The 21,578-nt window shown below is 45.1% G+C and overlaps 1 protein-coding gene across 3 annotated transcripts in view; it reads right to left on the bottom strand.

Annotated features, from left to right (window-relative positions):
• The window catches only part of LOC120247187 (mitochondrial intermediate peptidase), a 157,401-nt gene that overhangs the window by 62,404 nt on the left and 73,419 nt on the right, over nucleotides 1–21,578 (bottom strand). For 2 of the 3 annotated variants that reach the window (XM_039255011.1, XM_039254997.1), the window contains exons 15-16: nucleotides 9,499–9,573; nucleotides 6,605–6,724 (exon numbers count right to left, since the gene is read on the bottom strand). In XM_039255011.1, the coding sequence (XP_039110942.1) occupies nucleotides 6,605–6,724; nucleotides 9,499–9,573 (195 nt within the window). The remainder of the gene's footprint in view (nucleotides 1–6,604; nucleotides 6,725–9,498; nucleotides 9,574–21,578) is intronic. The other variant, XM_039255006.1, reaches the window with a different exon arrangement.

Here is a 21,578-nt window from a genome sequence, read left to right as displayed (position 1 = left end):
CCAGCCTGTTTCAGAGTCTGTGTCTCCCTCTCTCTCTGATCCTCCCCTGCTCACGCTGTCTCTCTCTCTCTCTCTCTCTCTCTCTCTCCTAGAAATAAATAAAACACTTAAAAAAAAATCAGGAAAAAAAGCTGTTCAAATTAGATCTTCTCCAGCCATATTGGCTGATCCACTGTGTGTCCACTGCTTAAATATTCCCCTCAGGGGGTCTTCGAAATTTCCCTTCATCTTACTCAGCAAATTCTCCCTGCTCAGTGCTGTCTGTGGTCGTAGTTTACAGCACTGCCAGTGTCTCTATCTCTACCTCTCTCTCTCTCGGGTTAAGATCTTCCAAATCTAGAGAGCTCCAGCCTCGATCAGGTTATCCGGCCAGGGCTACACATGCATGAATTCTTACTGATGCAAAGTCACCACATCAGCAAGGGTGAGGAAGATTGCAGGAGCCCAGTGAAAACACAAAAGGCACCTCTTTTCCTCATACATATATCTCAGGAAAAGCCCCCCACCTTCAAAAATAAAAAACTAGGGTCTCAACATATCCTTTGTATGAGCTGTATTATGCTTTGAAATGTCTCAGTCTCTCAGCTTTTATGTTCAGACCATCTGCTCACAAGGCAATGTGAGGGCCTCAAAGAATATTTTGCTCAATACTGAAATGTCTGACAGACAGCCGGACATAATGATAATTATGTATACATACCCCAAACAAGTCATTGCAAATACAGACTATGAGGACAAGGATTTGGGTCTGTTTCATCCACACTGTCTCCCCATCACCTAGGCAGCGTAGGGCACATAGTAGGCATTAATAAAAATATATGTTAGGTGCAATATATCAATTATTAAAAACAATTTATAAATGTTATGTGTAATAACACAATATAAATGAACTAACAAACATAAATTGGGGTTTGGAGATGGTTTTCTTTAGACTGTGTAACAGAAGGGTGTTTGCTCTTTGATATGTTTGATTAAATTTGGCAGAACTTCCAGCTATTCTAACAAGAAGATGTGCTACAGATAACCACACCCTCGGTGGAATATCTCTCCCTCGCCCATGTAACTGGACGTGACAGAAATAAGTCTGGATAGAAACATCAGTCTCCAGTGGCAGCAGCCATTTTGAAACAGTGCACCTTGAACAGATGGCAGCCGGTCAGGTGTGTCCCCGGGAGGTGTGCGGCGCACAGCCGCCCGAGCACATGGTCAGGCAAAGCAATGAGTCCAGATCGTATGACTCCCCACTGGCGTGCCATAACCTGAGTTTGTTGCTGAACTTTAATAATCGGAGCTTTTAAATGTGGATATGCCTTCTTTTCACATTAAAAATTTTTTTTAATGAACATTTTTTTTAATTTTAGAAACGGAGAGAGCAAGCAGGGGAGGAGCAGGGAGAGGGGGAGAATCTCAAACAGGCTCCGTGCTGTCAGCGCAGAGCCCGACATGGGACTTGAACTCATGAACCTATAAGAAAATGACCTGAGCCAAAATCAAAGGTTGGATGCTTAACTGAGACGCCCAGGCACTCCTCTAATTTTTTTTTTTTTTTTTTTGAGAGAGAAAGAGACAGCATGAGCAGGGGAGAGGGGAGGAGAGAGAGAGAGAGAGAGAGAGAGAGAGAGAGAGAAAAGCCAGCTCGTGGAGCCTGATGTGGGACTCGATCCCTCGACCCTGGGATCATGACCTGAGCCAAAATCAAGAGTTGGTATCTCAATTGACTGAGCCACCCAGGCGCCCTTTCTTTTCACATTCTTTGTTGGTGTTTGTTCTAACAAGAACAATGACCAGATATCAACATGTCGTTCGATTCCAGTAAGTGCTTTCCTGGAATAATTCTTTTATATTTTAGCTTGATTCAAGACAGTAAATTTTAAATTATGAACAGACAAGAAAGACACTCTCCTCAGCTATATTTATTATGATGTTTTCATGAATTAAAGTCAGGTGCTTGGGACTTTCTTGTTCTGTACTCGTCACGGTTTTCAACATGAGGCGGCTGAAGGACAAAGAAGGTTTCCCTGGCGGCAAGGGCTGCTCAGAGAGTACGATCACCCCAGGAGCGCTGCGTGGGAGACACGGCTCCGCCAGCGAAGTTCACAAAACTAGTTCAAACGAGTGAGATACAAACGAGTCATGAGCAAATCTTGGAAAACTGCAGTCTATCAGCAGAATCACTTGTCCACGCTTTGAACTTGAAAAATACTCACGAGGACAGAACTGAACTGTCCTAAGGCTAGAGAAGATTTCGACCCAGACTCGTAAAAATACACACTTGGAGTCTTATTAATAAAAAAATAAAAATGCACCATCTTCCACTTTGAGTAAATAATGGAGGAGATACACAGTCATTTAGGAACAAAATATTCTGAAAAGAGATGGTCATTAATATAAGAAACAAACATCAGGCTCCGAATAGAGTAAAAGGAGTTGTATAAGACGAGCCCATTGGATATGCTGTAAAACTGCCCTCTGTTCACGACGGAGCGAGAGCTTCTGGGCTCCTAGGAAATTACAAATCACATGTGTCCATACATTATACACAGCACCAGGGCTATTTCCTAAGTGTTAGCAAACTGCTGACGTAATAAGTCTATTCACTTGAAAAGTAAGCACCCATTATTTATTGTGGAATATGGATGGAGTTGCCCGGGTTCAACAGCTGTGCAGAGTTGGCCAAAGTACGATCTACAAGGGGCTAACGCCTAGAAACGAATCAGGCAGACTTCTGCGGTCACTAAGCTTGCGGACAAAGCACGAGACTCAGGACGTTCATCAGCACATCACAGACCCCGAGAAGCCCCTTGACCGTTATTCAAACAAGTACTCCTCAAACATAGCGCAGGGGACACTTTATTCTCACGATGAGGTATTCATGCCCTTGGGAGAGGCGCTAATACAGACACATAACTGCCATCTGCAAGTTTAGACCCCATCACATGCATATAATTTGTGCGGTCTCTAGCAACATTATGAATACCCTATAGGCTGGTGTTGAAATTATATTCTCCTGTCCTCATGGTTTCTTTGAGGGAATGAAAGGATTCATTGGAGAGAAACCCTTCCTAGAGAGAAGTTTATAGGAAAACCACTGCTCTTCCGGCCTGCGTGGTGGGATGCTCTGAAGTCCTCCTTCTGGGTCAATTCTCATGATGAACTCACAGTCCACTCCCCTGACCTACATGTCTGGCTGATGACCACCATGCCTCATGGAGTCTGCCTTCTACATTGTTCTCATACCCGTTTCAATCTTTCTGTCTCCACGGCCACTTCTCTAGGTCAAGCTACCCGTTCTACCCTAGCACCAGAATAACTTCCCAACTGGTCTCCCTAAGTCCATTCTTTACTACGTATGTTGCAGCCAAAATAATCTCTTAACATAGAAAAATACTTCCTATGTGCCAATTTTCTATTTCTATAAACTACTAAAGTAGGGAGAATGACAAAACTATCAGTGTTATACCCACTGTTGCTTCAAGAAATAAGACACTTCTAGGACCTGTATAATCCTACTCCTTGTCCCAGAGGTTGGCACCATCTGAATGTTGTGTTTACGATTCCTTCGCTTTTCTTTAGAGTTTTACTGCTTACGTGTTTACTGTGATAATACACTGCTTAGTTCGCATTATTTGGAACTTTATTATAAATGTACACTGTTTAATTCTTCTGAAACTCACTGTTTGTTTTTTTTATTTGACACTGTTAAGTCCATTATCTGTGCCCCTCGGTCTCCAATGAGTGTATTCCAGCCAATGAATACGGCACAAATGGTTTATCCATTTTTCCACTGACAGTTACCTGGGTTCTTTTCCAAATCCCACCTCTTCCTTTTTTCTCACCCTCACCAACAGTGCTGCTATAAAAACCCTCCTATTCTTTTCTTCTTTTAATGTTTCAAGGTTTGTTTTAAAGTTTATTTATTTTTGAGAGAGAGACAGAGTGTGAGCAGGGGAGAGGCAGACAGAGAGAGAGAGACACAGAATCTGGAGCAGGCTCCAGGCTCCGAGCTGTCAGCACACAGCCCAATGCAGGGCTTGAACCCACAAACTGTGAGATCACGACCTGAGCTGAAGTCGGACGCTTAAGTGACTGAGCCACCCAGGCGCCCCTAATGTTTCAAGTTTTTATTTAAATTCTAGCTAGTTAACAGGAGTAGAATTCAGTGATTTATCACTTCCATATAACACCCAGTGCTCATCACAAGTGCCCTCCTTAATGCCCATCACCCTTAACCCCCCCCGCCCCCAAGCAACCCTCGGTTTGTTCTCCTTAGTTAAGAGTATCTTTGGAGCGTCTGGGTGGCTCAGTCAGTTGAGTGTCTGACTCTTGGTATCTTCTCAGGTCACGATCTCACAGTGTGTCTGGTTCTCTCTTTCTCCTTCTGCCCCGCGCCCCAGCTAATGTTCTCTCCCTTTCTAAAGTAAAAACAAAACAAAACAAAACACAAACTAAAAAAAACCCCCAATTTACTCAAAGCAGCTACTGCCAATGAACAAGGGAGACAATCCCAGTGTAAATCACTATATTTTCAAAAGGAAATAGGACAAGGATAGTGGCCTTAATAATATCATCCTTTCTTTTAAGTTAAAAAAATTAACTGATAGTGGATTCAGAATTTGGTTGCCACTGCTACTTCACCTTTGTATATTTAATTATCACACAAAGGAAGAAGACAGTAGGGAAGTTCGGCTTCTCTTCTAAGGAGAGGTACATCATTATACAATTGAAGATAGACAGGTAGGGGGCAAGCAGCTCAGCCAAGCTCAAGTTCTGCAGCTTTAGAAAGCCTCCCAATTCCTAATTTTCACCTTCCTATGATTTTATCACTTACTGGTCACGTTATATCCACATGGAGTTCACATCACAGCCGTTTATAAACTAAGCAAAGAACGGGGCGCCTGGGTGGCTCAGTCGGTTAAGCATCTGACTCTCGGTTTCAGCTCAGGTTATGATCTCACGGCCTATGAGTTCAAGACCAGTGTCGGGCTCCGAGCTGCCCACTTGCTCGCTCGCTCTTTGCCCCTCCCCCACTTGTGCACACTCTGTTAAAAATAAACAAACTATGAAAAATAAAACTAAGCAAAGACTAAAAAACGAGCACAAAAAACACACAAACACAACAGCACATGAATCCAGCAGCAAACTGGAAAAAGCTATTAAATCTACACCACTGTTACGATGATTTATTCCACTGATGAAGAGTTATTCTCATCACCACAAATTTCCACTAATACAGATAATCCAGAGCTCGATAAGACACAGCACCGGAGCGGTAAGTTACACCGAAGGTCAAAACCAGGTATGTGGCAGAACCAGCACCATGCACTGGAGCCGATGAGTGAGCCCCAGGACAGCCAGAACTACTGACAAGAAGCATTATGAAGATAAAATACGCTGTCACTGGCCTCGTCCGGCAAATGTGAACTCCTCCGAGGTGTGTTTGCGCGTCACGGCCTGAAGACCCACAGGATGAGCACGGTTTGCTGATGAGCCTCTTAGCACGTGTGCTGGGGCCCAATGCTGTATCAACCCGCTTTCGGCACCGTACAGACCCCAGAGCACTGTCACATTCGCTCTCTTGCTATCAGACCGGCAAGGCTGGAAGGATCTACACTGGGCCCTCCCGGCAGCCCCTACACCACCCAGTCAGGGCCGCCCCCCACCTCCCCGAGGACGAAACGAATCCCAAAAAGGACAGACCGGAGGAATGGAAAGAAAGAGAAACTTTTCGGACGTTGTTTTGTAAGCACGAACCGGATCTGACTGAGCCGAAACCAGATCTACCCCTGGATCTTTCAGTTATGAGACTCCAGGAAGACCCTCTTCTGCCAAAGCAACAGGAACTTTCTACAGCACGCACCTGTGAGTTCCCAGGACCACGAGGGTCAGCCGCGGCCAGCACTCTCCCTGCCAGCCTCAGCTTCCCCGCGGGGACCCTGGAGCGATGGAACAGCAGGATCTCAGAGGCTGCCTGTGAATCCCAGCACAGCCGACGAGATTTTAGAGAAGACACGTAGTGTGAATGAGCCTCAACAGGAGGCCCACATATGGGGCTCTTCCCTAACTTACAAGCTTGAGAGGGAAATCGGAGGTTCTCTGGCGAAGCAGCTAGCTGCAGTCTGACACCTCGTTCTCAATAAATGGTAGCAATACTCCCGTCTCCTATGCTGACAGACCACATCGAATGAAAGAAGACATGCAAAACTTCTATTATAATCCCTGATGCAAGTAAGGGACTCAACAAATGTCAACTGCCTTCACAGTGACAATGATTCATTCATCTTGTATCGCTAACCATTCTTCTCATCATAGGAAAATAATTAAAAGAAAAGAATTACAGACTAACTCCAACGACCTTTTTCACCGCTACCTTTACAGGAATCCAGAAAGGCCTTGCTGGCCGGAGGAGAAGCAGCACGTGTGAATGGATGGTTGGAGATATTCAATGGGCCGGGCAACGTCTAGTCTTTGCCCCAAACAAAACCTTGACATAAATCCAGGGATTTCACGTTCTGCGAGGGGGAGGTGACCACGACTGGCTCCCTCTGATGGAGACACTGGCTGAGCCGTTCGATGGCACATGACGGAATCAAAATGAGAGACTCACGGTATTTGGGACATATGGTAAGCCGTAAAACTTCTCCTGGGTGTCCCTGAGAATGTCCGTAGTCGATGCCCTCAGGGGATGCTTCCCATGGTAGATCTGATCCAGGGTGGCATAAAAGACCTATGAAAGACAAAAGCATGCCCTTAGTTCTGGCAGCCCAGCCTTACATCCAAGATGTGACAAACCAGAGGGGTTCGAAGTGCACCAGAATAAGTACACTCAACAGCTGAACACATTCACAAGTATAAATGTATACAGCTTGAGATGTGTTTTGTACCACAATTAAGACCATTGTTAATGATGAAAAGGAAAGCTCTCAACCTTTCCGTGACTAAGGATATTAAAAATTTTCAAACCTTATAAGGTACTCTTTACATACAATGTACTAAATTAAATTTGTGCCCACAAAACTGGAAGCTGGCCCGTTGATTTCTATAGACAGATGCAAAATACATAGCTGGAAATACGAGAAAAATAATAATAAAGTTACAACTTGTGGCCCTCTGGGTCTAATATATCCTGCTTGGCTTCTTCCTGGAATCCTGAGAGATCTTAAATGAGAGAAATGAAATGGTCCGAATCCAAGTTCTGTGACGAGAACGGACAGAACGTTAGACAGACGGGGCAAGGTGCAGAAGGAACGCTCTCGCGCGGCGGGTGAGCACAGACGTTACAAAGAATTCTGGCGCAGCTGTCGCGGAGTCTGGAGCCCGGGCCCAGGCAGCTCCGCACCTGGCGTCAGGAGACAGCAAGGAAACGGGTGCTGCGCACGGGGATTCCGGCTGACGGAGGGGACCAGAGAGCGGAGGCCACAGGGGAACAGGAGGCGGGAGGATAAAGCGTTGGTTCGCACGTGAAGCCCGCTGCTTACAAAGCTCCGAAAACTGAATTTTACACAGAAAACCTAACGTGAAGATAAAGCGCTTTCTCCCTGGAACATGTGGCTTGAATGGGAATATCTGTTGGGAGTTCACCTGAAGTCCTCAAGGAAGCAGAAAAGGCTCGATTTTAAAGGAAAAACTCTGACATGAAGTTATGTTTCTGGTCTGTATCTTTCTGATTTGAAAATGGAATTTGCAGAGAATGTGCAGCTGCTGACTTAAAAGAGCTGAGGATTAGTTTAGATAAAAGAAAAAATTTAAATGACCTCCAGCTTTTGGCTTCATCTAGATATAGAATTATGGTTCTAAATTATAAGTCAGGTTTAAACCTTCCCTAGGAAAATACAGACATTTCCTAAATATAAATATTGCTTTACTCTAACTGGTAATCTGAGCATATAGCTAAAATACAGCTCTTTCAATTCTATATTCCATAATGAGTAACAATGCATAGAGTAATCAGAGGGGCCTAAATTACTCACCCACCTCTTGTCCACTTTCTAACAGAATAAATTATTAGGAACTGAAACGTAAATTCTAACCTCCACTAAGGTGTGGGGTTTTGGGGTTTTTTTTTGGCCTCAATCTACAATCAGGTCTGAATTCAGAAGTTTCACGCCTACAGTTACGCCTTCCACACACGAAAGGCATAAATATGGAATGACTTTTAATGACAAAGGAAGAGCAAAGTGAACGAAACGGGCACGTGTCACATGCTCACCTGCTGATGAACTGAACAATCCTAAAGCGATGAGCCTATCTGTCCGCCCAGGGAGTCGTGCTCTCCTGGGACCGAGAACCTTGGAGCCACAGAAAAAGAGGAGCCCGTTTTTAAAACAATGCGCAACAGAAAAAAAAGAAAACTGCAATGTTCAGAAGACCGTGCGTGCCCCCTCGAAACCTGGGCAATTGCTTTCCCTTCCACCCTCGTGTGTCCGCACCGTGCGAGGGGCTGCTGTGGGACAGAAAGCTGGCATGGGCAGCCCTCTGGCAAGCATCTGCCTCCCTCTCTTCTCTCTCTCTTCCTCTGCATCTCTCAAGGGGTTCCTCTCTTTGGAGGGTGGGCAGAGGGAAAGGTTAGTTTTCTTTTTAAAAGAAAATCCTTGGAACAATTACTCAAAAAGAAAGCCACAGCCCAGGCTTTTAAAAGGCAGGACTTCCACGAGAGATATCAGCAAATCAAAAGACATTAGCTGAGTAATGCAGAACTTTTCAAACAATTTGAAAGTGTTCCAAATGATGCAGGAATCTTTTTTAAATTATAGTGATATGCACAGACCTCAACATAAATTCCATTGTAAGTCCATGGTTTTCTTGATAGCATGCATTTTCTTCAAATGTATATTGGAAAGTACAACATAAACAGAGTTCGCAAAGGCTGAATTTTACAAAACCCCAAAGCAATTAAATGGTGCCCACACTTTGAAATAGGTAGCTGGATCACTATAAAAGTGAGCACTGCCTGACATGAAAGACGGCTGTTGGGGCTGTGTTTATAGAATTCTCCAGGCCTGATGAAGAGCGAGAATTCCATAAACAATCTCAGCAATTAAAGTAACCTGAACATCTGGGCTCATGTAGACCTGACATCCAGATGGTTCATACAATTTTTCTAGTCTTTATCTGGAAACCTAGAAAATTGCCTTTGAATATCATCTAAAATGGACAATCCTCACTGTTTAAACTTCACGTCAAAACCACAAATTTTTAAGGACACAAAGGGAATGGAAATATAACTTGCATGCTGACACGTATGACTGAGAAGAAGTCACATGACTCTCGCAAGCTCTGGTTTTTCCCAGTGGCAACTGGGAGATAAACGTATTTAAAATCCATTTCACAAAGAGAGTGCGAAGCCTGAATGCGTCGGTTTTGGTCAAGTTCTTTGAACGCGGATGAAAGATAGGTTAGAAGCATAATTATTATCATAAATGTGGAGGGTTGGCAAGAATTTAAAGTTACGTATGTACTGTGAACACCCGCTCTAACAAAATTCAGAGCACAGGCACATACCTGAAGTTGCATATCGGCTGCCGCACACACCTTCTTAGATTCACAGAGCCGAGACACCATATTTTTGGGCAGGGACTTGAAAAACAAAAGAACATATATGTGAGCAAATTGCTTACTAAGTCACTGCACTGCCTGCTTATGAGGCAAGAGAGTTAAAAATGACATCAAACGAAAAAATTAGTAATGGAATTTAATCACAGTGACGGTCAAATGAAGATCGGTATGTGAAAAGACAGCACTGTAGGGAGAGAACAGAGTGGCATCAATCTTTAACAGTCTATTTAAAACCCTGGTAAAAGCTAATGCTTTTTCTGTACCTTTGTTACCAGTGGAATTTTGTTCGAGTGCTCTGATGGCATATAATAATGGATGATAGGAATCACAGAGTAAACTGTCAAAGAATAGGTGATAATTCTTGGTGTCGGCCAGCACTGAAGCTGAATTGACATCCCAACAAATAACCATGATAGTAAATTGCACATTCTCTGATTTTCCAACCTGAAAGAAATGCAGAACTTGGAAACTCAGTGTAATGCCCCTACCTGGTTTAAGGGCGACGTCCTCCCTGAGACTAATTAGGCTTCATCACATAGCATCGCATATTCGCATAGAAATAAAATAATAACGTAGTTGAGGAAGCACGTAGGTCAACCGACTCTACTTGAGACGCATTAATACCGATGTTTACTGAAAAAAGTGACCACTTGATACAACTCTATTTATAATCATGAAGCTAAAAGCCCCTCTGCAGAGAAACACATTAGGGGAGAGCTGTGCCGGGTTACGAGCACTTCAGCTGTGTACATTAGCCACCGATGAAGGACAACGTGAGTGTGTGTGTGTGTGTGTGTGTGTGTGCGCGCGCGCGTGCGCATCCTCAGAGTGCCCGCCCCATGGCAGGTACTCCGTAAATCTTTCTGGAAGAAATGAAGAAACCAAGATCAATCATTTAAAAAGGCCTCTTAAGTGAAAGACTACACCAGCATGTGATGAAGGCTCAGACAGCAAACCTTTCTCAGTCAAGCCTGTTCTCTCCTCTGTTTGGCTATAAGAAAGGCAAACAAGGCCAAAAAAACAAAACAAGAAGCAAAAAGGAAAGTGTAAGGAGTTACGACATGGACTGCAGAGGCTGCACAGTATACAGTCTGGCCCAGGTGAAGGGCCCGGGGCTTTCCCACACGGGGGCGGCCATCTTGAATAAAGCAAAAATGTACTCAGACTAGGATTTTAAAAAATCAAGATTTAGTTAAGTCATATATGCAACAACTTGTGCCAGAGTGTTCAGGTTTCTTTAAACCCTAACTTTACAGTGTACCTTCAGCTGACAGGACTCGTGCTGTACTTGGATTTTTTTAATGACTTGCAAAGCTTTAATGCTTTTGTTTCCATTTGTAAAAAGTTTGTGAGGAAGGATGGCATTTTCTCATTTATCCAAAAATGGAAAGTACTGTGGATGAGCCCTGGGGCAGGCGTCAGGGGCAGAAAAGGGTGAGCCGCCAGGGTCCTGGCACTTCACAAGCTGGCACTACCCACATAGGCACCATTTTGAAAAGAGTTAACAACTAACATGAGTGCTAAGAAGCCAAAGCAGTGCCGGTCGGTACGAGAACTGTCATGGACACAAGCTTAGCTGAGGAACTAACGTAGACATCACATCGGCAAAATGAACCGGCATTAACGCCACAAGGGATAGACTGCAGGGGAAGAGCAGCACCCCAGGCACGTGTGCCAAGGGCAGAGAAGAGGAAGGCCGTGGGCAGACGGGGAAAGAGCCGTGGGCAGGAAAGCGGGAGCCAAGCAGAACACTGGTCGCCACCCTTGGGCTCTGCCTTGTGAGACGCCACTGGGGAGTTTAAAGCAAAGGAATCAGAAGGTCAGGTTTGTGTTTTTGAAAGATTGCTTTGGCTGCTGTATAGACACTGGAGAGGAGGAAGGAGGAAGTGGATCAGGAAAAAACAGGTTACAGTTAGTGCACCAGGGACCCACATCAGCAACCTAAGCAACGGGCAGAATGGCAGGGGGAGGGGCACCGTGCCAGAGGGCCGGAGCGGAGTGGGAAGTGAGACCTAGGGACGCTGCATACGTGTGGCCGGCACTGTTCCCACAAGTGTGCGGAGGGGCAGCGCCAGGGCAGCAGGCGCAGAGGGGAGGCGCTGAGGGAGGAGGCTTGTCTGGGGCTGGGGTGCACAAGCAGGCTGAGGACGTGCTGACGGGCTGGGGCCGAGAGGGACACAGCTTGGGGGTGCACACGCCAGAGGAGGCAATGAGAGCCTGAGGTTCCCGGAAAAGGAAACGCTGCAGACCACAGGGGAGAGGCGGCTGGGGAAGGGCTCCCAGGATGGGCGTCCCCTAGGGGACGAGGTAGACTCTGAGGCTTAAGGAGGCTAGGGAAAGTTGGGGAGCGTGGTCCATTGAGAAGCGTAGGTTCATGAGCTGTGGGAGAGCCCTGGGATCGCACTGTGGCCCGGCATGCGGGCAGAAGTGGGGATGGGGCCGAGGGGGGATGGGCGATGGGAGAGTAGGAACATCCAGTCAGCAATGGGGACGCAGGGGTTGAAGGCCCATGGCGCGGTGCCCCCCCTGGAGGGGGTGTGGGGAAACGAGAAGCCCACGATGGGGGCCAGGCATCTTTGAAAGGTTGACTACTTCTGCCCTATAGACAACAATATGGAAATGTCAAGCACTGGGTCTAGAGCCAAACCCAACACACCCCTTTCCGTTTGGAAGTACTGAGAGGCCGATCCCTCAGAGACGAACCCACATAGAAACGGCAGACACCAAAGGAACACATTTAATGAGGCTTAATTCCTTCCTTGTCGGGTTTACAACAAAAGATGTGAAGAAAGACAGCATGTAAGAGCAAGGAGAGCTAAAAACAGTTCATCAAAAATTATGTAATAAAACAGAACCACGTGGGCTCTGTAGTTAGATAAAATGTCACTGCCTGAGGAGGTGACGGTTGGTGGTGAAGGTGACATGGGATCTCTGTGTTATTTCTTGCAACCTCCCATGAATCTGTAATTATTTCAAAATAAAAGGATAAGTCCCCAAAAACCTCCCAAAATTATGTCCTCAAGGTGTACCTTACATTCGATAGTAATGTCAAGGAACGTTTTACTAAAAATATACGGAAACACAGAAGACACATACAATCGTAGTAGACAGGTTCAAAGAAGAGAATCATAAATCCACCAAGTTGCAAACGGAATAATGTAATTTATATCATGTGAGGTATAAACAGGTAAATAGATTTTTTAGAAATCTAGCTTGGGGCGGGGAAGGGCTAGGGAGCGCCCTTGTGAGCACCACTGGGTACTGGATGGAAGTGCTGAGTCACGGTAGTAGTGTACACCTGAAATGAATACTACACTGTATGTTAGCCAACTGGACTTTGAATGAAAGCTTAAAAAATAAATAAAAATACATAAGACTCTAGTTTGGCTCTTACTCTATCGAAATTAATCAAGGCATTTCGGCTGTTGGAACAGAGGTGTGTTTGTACCTCCTGCTGGACCTCCAGAAAGTTCAGCTCCAGACCACCACACCAAAGTGAGTGTCACAATAAAGTGAGTTAAATACATTTTTTGGTTTCCCAGTGCGTGCAAAAGTCTGACTTACACTACTGTAGACTATTAAGTGGGCCATATCATTATGCCTTAAAAAAAACACAATGTATATACCTAAATTTAAAACATTAAAATTATTTTAAAACATTTTAAAATATGCTCAACTACAATATGCTAACCATCTGGTAAGTTTTCGGTGAGTTGCAATCACTGATCACAGTTCATTCAGTGTGACAAATGCCATAATGCTGTAAGTTTGAAATATTGCAAGAATTACCAAAACATGACACAGAAACACAAAGGGAACGAACCCTGTTGCAAACGCGCCACCCACAAACCTGCTTGATGGAAAGTTGCTACAAAACTTCAGTTTGTAAAAAATGTAACATTTGAAAAGCACAATAAAGCAAAGCACAAGAAAACGAAGTATGACTGTATTTATTTATATTATTCTCTTAGGAAGTACTTACTTTTTCTTATAAGAATGACCAAAAAAAAAAAAAAAAGACAAAAATTTAAACACCATACAAATTGATTTTCAAGTTATATGAGAATTTTTTTTTAATTTTTGTAAATGTTTTACTTATTTCTGAGAGAGACAGACAGGGGCAGCGTGAGCAGGGGAGGGGCAGAGATAAGGAGACACAGAATCTGAAACAGGCTCCAGGCTCTGAGCTGTCAGCACAGAGCCTGACGTGGGGCTCGAACCCACGAACTGTGAGATCATGACCCGAGCCGAAGTCAGACGCTTAACCGACTAAGCCACCCAGGTGCCCCAAGAATTTTTTTTAATAAAAATATTTAGAAGTGAAATCTTCAATTTCAAATTCGAAAAATGTTTTCTGCGGGCGCCTGGGTGGTTCAGTTGGTTGAGTGTCTGACTTAGGCTCAGGTCATGATCTCACAGTTCCTGAGTTCAAGCCCCGCGTCCGGCTCTGGGCTGACAGCTGTGAGCCTGGAGCCTGCTTCGGATTCTGTGTCTCCCTCTGTCTCTGCCCCTCCCCCATGCGCACGCACACGCTCTCTCTCTCTCTCTCTCTCTCTCAAAAATAAATAAACCTTAAAAAGATTTCAAATAAAAAAAAAAAAAGAAAGAAAAATGTTTCCTGGTCAAGATTTTCTTCTGTAAATATCACTTTACTATCCAGAGTCATGATAGTCAACGCTGAAATAATTCAAATTATTTCAGTTGAAGTAGCACAGATATTTCACATTGTCTCCTAATGTGAAGACACTCACATCTGATATGCTGAAGACACAGAATATGAATACATCCAAGCTGCAGATAATGAGCAACTGTATATAAATAAAAATGCGTTTAAAACACCTAAACCTCAAACACTATTGCAATCATTTTTCATTACGTTAAATTAAAAATGTATAAAAGTCTGAGGGCTCCTGGGTGGCTCAGTTGGTTGGGCGGCCAACTTCGACTCAGGTCATGACCTTGCAGTTCGTGGGTTCGAGCCCCGCGTCGGGCTCTGTGCTGACAGCTCAGAGGCTGGAGCCTGTTTCAGATTCTGTGTCTCCCTCTTTCTGTGACCCTCCCCTGCTCACACTGCCTCTCTTTCTCAGAAATAAATGAAACGTTTAAAAAAAATGTATAAAAGTCCATAGCATCAGAAACAACTGTCTCACCCTATCAACTGCATTTTTTTAATTTTTAATTTTATTTATTATCACCTTGAGAGTGACACAGACACCACAAGTTGGGGAGCGACAGAGAGAAAGAGCCCGACGTGGGGCCTGAATGCACAAACCAGAAGTTCATGACCTGAGGTGCAACAAAGAGTCAGATACTCCATCAACTGGGCCACCCAGGCGCCCTGCATCAACCGCGTTTTTTAGCAGATTCTACTTCAAACTTCATAATTTCCAAGGAAGAAAGTACTTTCACTGATCACTAGAGCTCTGATCCCAACAAGGACGGGTTATTCCCAGTTCTCCTTGGGATGTGGACACTGCCATCTCATTCAAGATTAAAAAGAATCCTACTAGCATACTAAGAATGCTATAAATCAAGAAGAAACTTCAGATTGACTAATTAGGGTAAAGAAACATGTCAGGGGGTGCCTGGGTGGCTCAGTCGGTAAAGTGTCCGGCTTCAGCTCAGGTCATGATCTCACGGTTCGTGGGTTCGAGCCCCGAGTCAGGCTCTGTGCTGACATCTCAGAGCCTGGAGCCTGCTCAAATTCTCTCTCTCTCTCTCTCTCTCTCTCTCTCTGCCCTTCCCTCACTTGGGCTCTCTCTCTCTAAAAAATAAAAAAACATTAATCAAAAAAAATTTTTAAAGAATGCTGTAAGAAATGGCAAAGCTAGATGGCTGTCTTGGGCCTTTCAGGCTATTTCCAGGATCTCCTTCTTCTTTTATTTCTACATTCGTTCAAGTTAGTGAGCCCACAATGTAGTTTCAGCTTCAGGAACAGAGCCCAATGATCTATCTCCCATACAGGACACCAAGTACCCATCACCCTTTAACCCCTCCTCCTACTCATCCCCGGGTCCGGCCGCCCTCAGTTTGTTCCTCGTATTTAAGAGACTCTTATGATTTGCCTCCCTATTTTTTCCTTTCCTTCCCTTGTTCATGTTGAGTTTCTCAAGCTCCACATATGAGTGAAACCATAGGATATCTGTTTTTCTCTGACTGGCTTATTCTCCGAAGCATAATACCCTCTAGTTCCATCCAGATTGTTGTTAATGGCAAGATTTCATTCTTTGTCATCATGGAGAAATATCCCTTTGTATATATACACCACATCTTTATTCATTCAACAGTCAATGGACGTTTGGACTCTTTCCATAATTTGGCTATAGTTGATGGCGCTGCTATAAACGTCGGGGTGCATGTGTCCCTCTGGATCAGCATTTTTATATCCTTCAGATAAATTCCTAGTACTGCAATTGCTGTAGGGTAGTTCTAGTTTTAATTTTTTGAAGAACCGCCACCACTGTTTTCCAGAGTGGTACTTCCTACATCCTTAACTTTGGCCTGCTAAAACGGCTACTTCACATCATCCCACACATCCAGAAAACCATTCTTTCCAGGACCTTCTTCTTAGACTCGTGAGAGGAGAGCTGAGAGCATGGTCTGCCTTAAACCAACACCTGTCTGACTCTGAACTCCCATTATGATTCACTGGAGCATAAAGGAAAAAGAAGAGGTACCAAGTGTGAATCCTAACTGCACCACTTACCGGTATAGCGGCATAATGCTGGGCAATGTACTGAACTTCTCTAAGACACACTTTCCTCCCTGGCAAAATGTTAATATTATCTTTTTGCAGAATTAGATGAGAATTGAACAACATAATGTAACTTAAGAACATATTATGTCAGAGTAGATGCTGCATACGCGGTAGCTGATATCATTCACTGCTATGGTAGCCCTGTGTAATACAATAACCGTGGACATCGACAAACTTTATTTATGTCTTACTGTTTTACCTATATATTCTGTAAACATGGCCTGTTTGAGCATTACAAATTCTTAGGAGACAGGAATTCTGGCTGAACAGTTCTCTCCCTGAGGCACCCAATGATCAAGCTCTTACTAAGAAAATGTACTTTCATCGTTTCCTATTTATATTTCTCTTCACTTGCAAAATAGCCCAAATACATGTCAAGAAACACATGCGCCTCCTCAAACTGCCCAGCTGTAGAAGAGGATACTTTCTCCACTGTGATTATTTTAAGGTTTTTTTAGAACACTGAGATCAGCCAACATGTTATATAATAGCCTATCTTCCATATTTCAATATCTGCCACAAAACTTGGTCATCGACTCACATTTCTGAAAATCGCTTGAGGGAGAATCGGGTATCAACAGGTAGTGAGTTTTTCGTCTGTAGGATCCAGCTCTGACTTAGAAAACACTGGTAATCAGAAAATGTTCACTTTCTGATGATATTTTAATCAGATGTATGTCATGCTATGGTCTTGACAGCTCAAACTTTCAGAGTGCCTGAGAAGGAGCCTGCTGTCACTTCTATCTGTTCCTCTGTCTGCTTTCCCCCCTCTGCCCGCCTTCAGGGTTTGCTCTTTATTTCTGATGACAGGGTGTCTAAGTCTGTTCTCTTTGTTATCTGTCCTGCTTGGGGTTCTTGAAGCATCTTAGATCTCTGGCTTGATTTTCATTATTTTTGACACATTCTCAGCCATTATCCCTTCAAACAGTTTTTCGGCCTTATTACCTCTCTCTTCTGCTTTGTCCCAAAGTTCTCGGAAGCTCTTTTTTGTCCCTGTCCCTCTTACCCCCCACTTTGAATTTCAGCTGGGGTAACGCCTACTGATCTACAGTTAAGCTCACTGAGCTCACATTCCTTCCTCAGCTGCGTCAAGTGTGCTGATGAGCCCCTCAAAGGAATTCCTCTCATCTGACATCACGGCCTTATTTCCTGCACTTCCATGTGGATGTTTCTCACACTTTCCATCTTCTGCTTCATCTGTTCATATATGTTGCCCACCTTTTCCTTTAACAGACTTACTTAAATCCCTGTCTTCTGATAGTTACTTTAAAGCTACTCTAGTCGTTAGTTATTTTCAAGTCTCTGAGCCTGAGTCTACTGACTTCTCTCTGAGCAAGGAGGCAGGGCTTCGGGCCGCTTCTGCACAGCAGCCAATCACCTCCTGTGGGCCTGCAACACTGAGGGCGGCCCCTGTGGTCTCCCACCCCGCACCCGTTAGTTCTCATGCGCACCTGGTGAAGGCCAAGGGGAAAGAGCCTAGAGGTGAATTCAAACTCCCGCTATATCAGGGCCCTCAGCTCTTCAGAGCGACAGGCAAGCCCGCACTCGGCCTTCAACATTTTGTTAAGATTGTTCTCTGACTTTTCCTGACCCCTCTGCACGGCAGCCCGGCCCTTCCGCCGTGATTGGCCACAGGGAAGCCGGTCTGCCCCTCCCTGGAGTCAGGCAACTTCGTGGGCCTATGACCTCAACTCTCTTAGGAGCTCAAGAAAAGTGAGGGTTTCAGCTGTTTCCTGTGTTAACTGTGGTAGCAGCACCCTGTCCACCTTCCACGTGCCCAACGGTCCAGACTTTCATCAGTAATACCGCTTGGGCTTGTGGCTCTCAAAGGAAAAAGAAAGGCAGACAAGCTTTGCAAAGGGTCAACTACTCTGCACGAAGTCAGGCACCAAGACATCATTAAAGATTATTATGAAGAAACTTGCAATGCAGGCGTCTCCAAGTATCCGTAGGTTTTAGCCAAAACACAGTTCACTCAACAAATATTTATTCATCGCCCATCATGTGACAGGCAAAGTTGATACATCAGTGAATGAAATTGATAAAAATCTCAGTCCTCACGGAATTTCTATTCTGGGAGACCCTGTTATTACTATTTTTAAATTACCAACGGGGGAATGGACCCTTCCCCTTGGTACCTAGAATGGCACCTTATCCTAGGAATGTAGTGAGTGAATGGATGCTTTTAGTATATATTGACTGCGTTTAGTAGATACTGAGATAACGTGTTTGTGTGTTTTACTATTTCATTTCCTTTGGAAGTACAGGAATGTGAATCACATGCCTATCTAACCCTCATTCACTATTTCCTTACTACCACTATTATCTGAACATAAGGTAAGAAAACTCACAAATGAACGTAAAGCGTATAAAGACTGCATCTGTAAACAGCACGGTAATCCACACAGTTTTGACACTTGACACTTTCGGTGAACCCAGAGGAGATGGTGCTTTAAATCTCTGTCATTTTATTCTTTAAGCCAGAGGCTTGCCATTTATTTTCAACCCACATAGGTGCCCCTCCAAATTCAATACTGCAATTTAGGTATAACGCCACTTGATGGTAAAAGTAACCCTCGGCAAAATCTGTTTCATTAACACTCCAACAAGTTCCTCCCAAAAAAGGATTTGCAGTGGTAATACAAATTTCAGTCAATATTAATCAGCATTTAATTAACAGATAATGAAGTTAATGGAAACCAACTTAACAATAAACTGTTTGTAAAAAATAAATTTATTTTAAAAAGAAAATAAAAAAAATTAACAGATAATGAAGTTGAGACAGGAAAGCAGAGGCAGGGAAACAGAAGGAGGTCAGCATGGAGTTCGGCACATCAACACGTGTGTCTCATACTTTCGTTCATCTTAGACACATGGGCCGTAAGTTTCACTCTAGTCGGAGACAGAAACCTGAAGAGGTGCCTATTCAAACTGCTACGAGTACAGGTCTAGATCCTTTATCTGGAATTCCACAATCCAGAAAGGCCGGAAGACTAAAGTTTTCCTACCAATCTGACAACACCCTGATGGCAAAATGTGGCCCGAACAAAAGTGAAGTCTGCAAAGTATTTATCCCACTTCGTAAGTACGCAGGAATATGAATTCCTCTGACCGCAGGGTACTCTGCTAGAACCTACCAGTTTTTTAAAATTCAAAATATATAACATATAAGCCATTTTCCTTTTCTAAAATCTCGAACACGTTCAATTTCCAAAGCATGCAATCCCAAAGTTTTAGATGGAAAACAATGAATTTCTGTGTGGCATATATTTTGCCTGAGATACAAAATGAACTTCAGCTAAAAACAGATGAAAAAACAGATAAAGCTTTTCATTCAAAGTGTTCCACAGACGGCACCATGTACATCTCTTCCTGAAGAGATTTATAGATATGTCCTTAAAAATTGAGTTAAATGAACCTGTCAGAATGGCCAACATAAACAACTCAGGCAACAACAGATGTTGGCGATGATGCGGAGAAAGAGGAACCCTTTTGCACGGCTGGTGGGAATGCAAACTGGCGCAGCCACTCTGGAAAACAAGGTGGAGGTTCCTCAAGAAATTAAAAACAGAACTACCCTAAGGCCCAGCAACTGCACCACTAGGTATTATATTATATGCACCAATATGCACCACTAGGTACATATATTATATGTATATATACATACATACAGTGGAGTATTTACTCGGCAATCAAAAAGAATGAAATTTTCCCATTTGCAACAATGTGGATGGAACTAGAGGGTATTATGCTAAGTGAAGTTAGTCAGCGAAAGACAAATACCATATGACTTCACTCATATGAAGACTTTAAGACACAGAACAGATAAACATTAGGGAAGGAAAGCAAAAATAATATAAAAACAGGGAGGAGACAAATCATAAGAGACTCTTAAATATGGAGAACAAACAGAGGGTTTCTGGAGGGGTTGTGGGAGGGGGGATGGGCTAATGGGTGAGGGGCATTAAGGAATCTACTCCTGAAATCACTTTTGCACCATATGCTAACCTGGACGTCATTTTTTAAAAATGAGTTAAATAACCAAGTAAGTGAGAGACTCTTCCTACATTCTTCACTTTGTACCCATGGAATCCCGCTGCGTCCGAGGTTACTTGACCTTCACTGGGCGCTGGCCACTCCCAGGCCCGTGTTCCCTGAGTGGAGGCCGTGCTTTGTGGGAGACGAGGGAGCAGAGCCGTCCGGCTGGTCCATGAGATTCTCCCCAGATACAGCGCTTCCCTGGAGATTCCCTATTCAAACCAGCATATTCCAAGTCATGAGTAGTCCTAGCTCTGCAGTACAGAAACCTTAAGGAACTTCGACCCTCGTTTCCCCCAAATTACTTGAGCACAGAACATGCCTCCACGCCTCACGCGCCTGTGCAGAAGCAGGGACTTCACGTACCGGGCGCTAGCTGGGAAGGAGCTCGCCAGGGAAATTCAACGTAGACCGAAAGTAGAAGAAATACTACGGATAAAGCTTCTTTAAAACGCACAAATGCAGCTGTCTCCTCCTCTCTAATCTTCACATTTCTTTCCAGTCCTAAGTTTAGACACACTCTCTTCGGGAAGCTTCTTTTCAGTTCTTTAAGCGCCGTCGTGGCACTGCCCTCTCCGGAGGCAGGCCGACGCCCGCGCTTTCTGGAAGCCGGGCCTCCGTCGGTGCCGCGGTCGGCGCGGCGGTTCCCAGCTCCCGGGAGCCCTCCCGGCAGGGGACGCACGGCCGCGTTGCTCCGCGCACGCCCCGCAGGGGCACTTCCGGAGGCGCTCGGGCACTTCCGGAGGCGCTCGGGCTCCTGGGCGCCGCCCCCGCCGAGCCACCGACGGAAGAGAGGCCGGCCTCGCGCCCCGAGTCCACGCTGGGAGGGCCAGGCAGCCCCGGCCCCGAGCCTGCCCCCTGCCGACTGCTTCCTCCACAGCGGAAAGAGGCAAACGCGCCCCCGCGCCTGGTCAGGCACGCCCTGCATCGGCACTGCCCCCGCGGAGCCGTTGCCTCCGACGCCGCGGCGCGCCCAGGGCTCCCCCTCACCCGGCCCGGCCGCCTGCAGCCGGCGATCCACGTGGGTCCGCGCCGCGGAGACACGCGGCTCCGAAGCAGTCCGCCCCCCTCGGCACCGGCGCCCCGACGCGGCCCGGCTTCAGAAGGCCTCTTCCCGGGGGAGCGTCAGTGGCGACGGCTGACGCCCTAGCCGGGCTTCTTTCTCGGGCACAGCTGCGGGCGTCCGTGTGCCGAGCGGGCTCTGCCGGGGGGGGGGGGGGGGGGGGGGGGG

This window comes from Hyaena hyaena, unplaced genomic scaffold (genome assembly GCF_003009895.1).
Source record: "Hyaena hyaena isolate Hyena2069 unplaced genomic scaffold, ASM300989v1 scaffold_11, whole genome shotgun sequence".
Taxonomy (NCBI): Eukaryota; Metazoa; Chordata; class Mammalia; order Carnivora; family Hyaenidae; genus Hyaena; species Hyaena hyaena.
The sequence above is the reverse complement of the archived record's forward strand: the minus strand, read 5'-3'. Positions and strand labels throughout refer to the sequence as shown.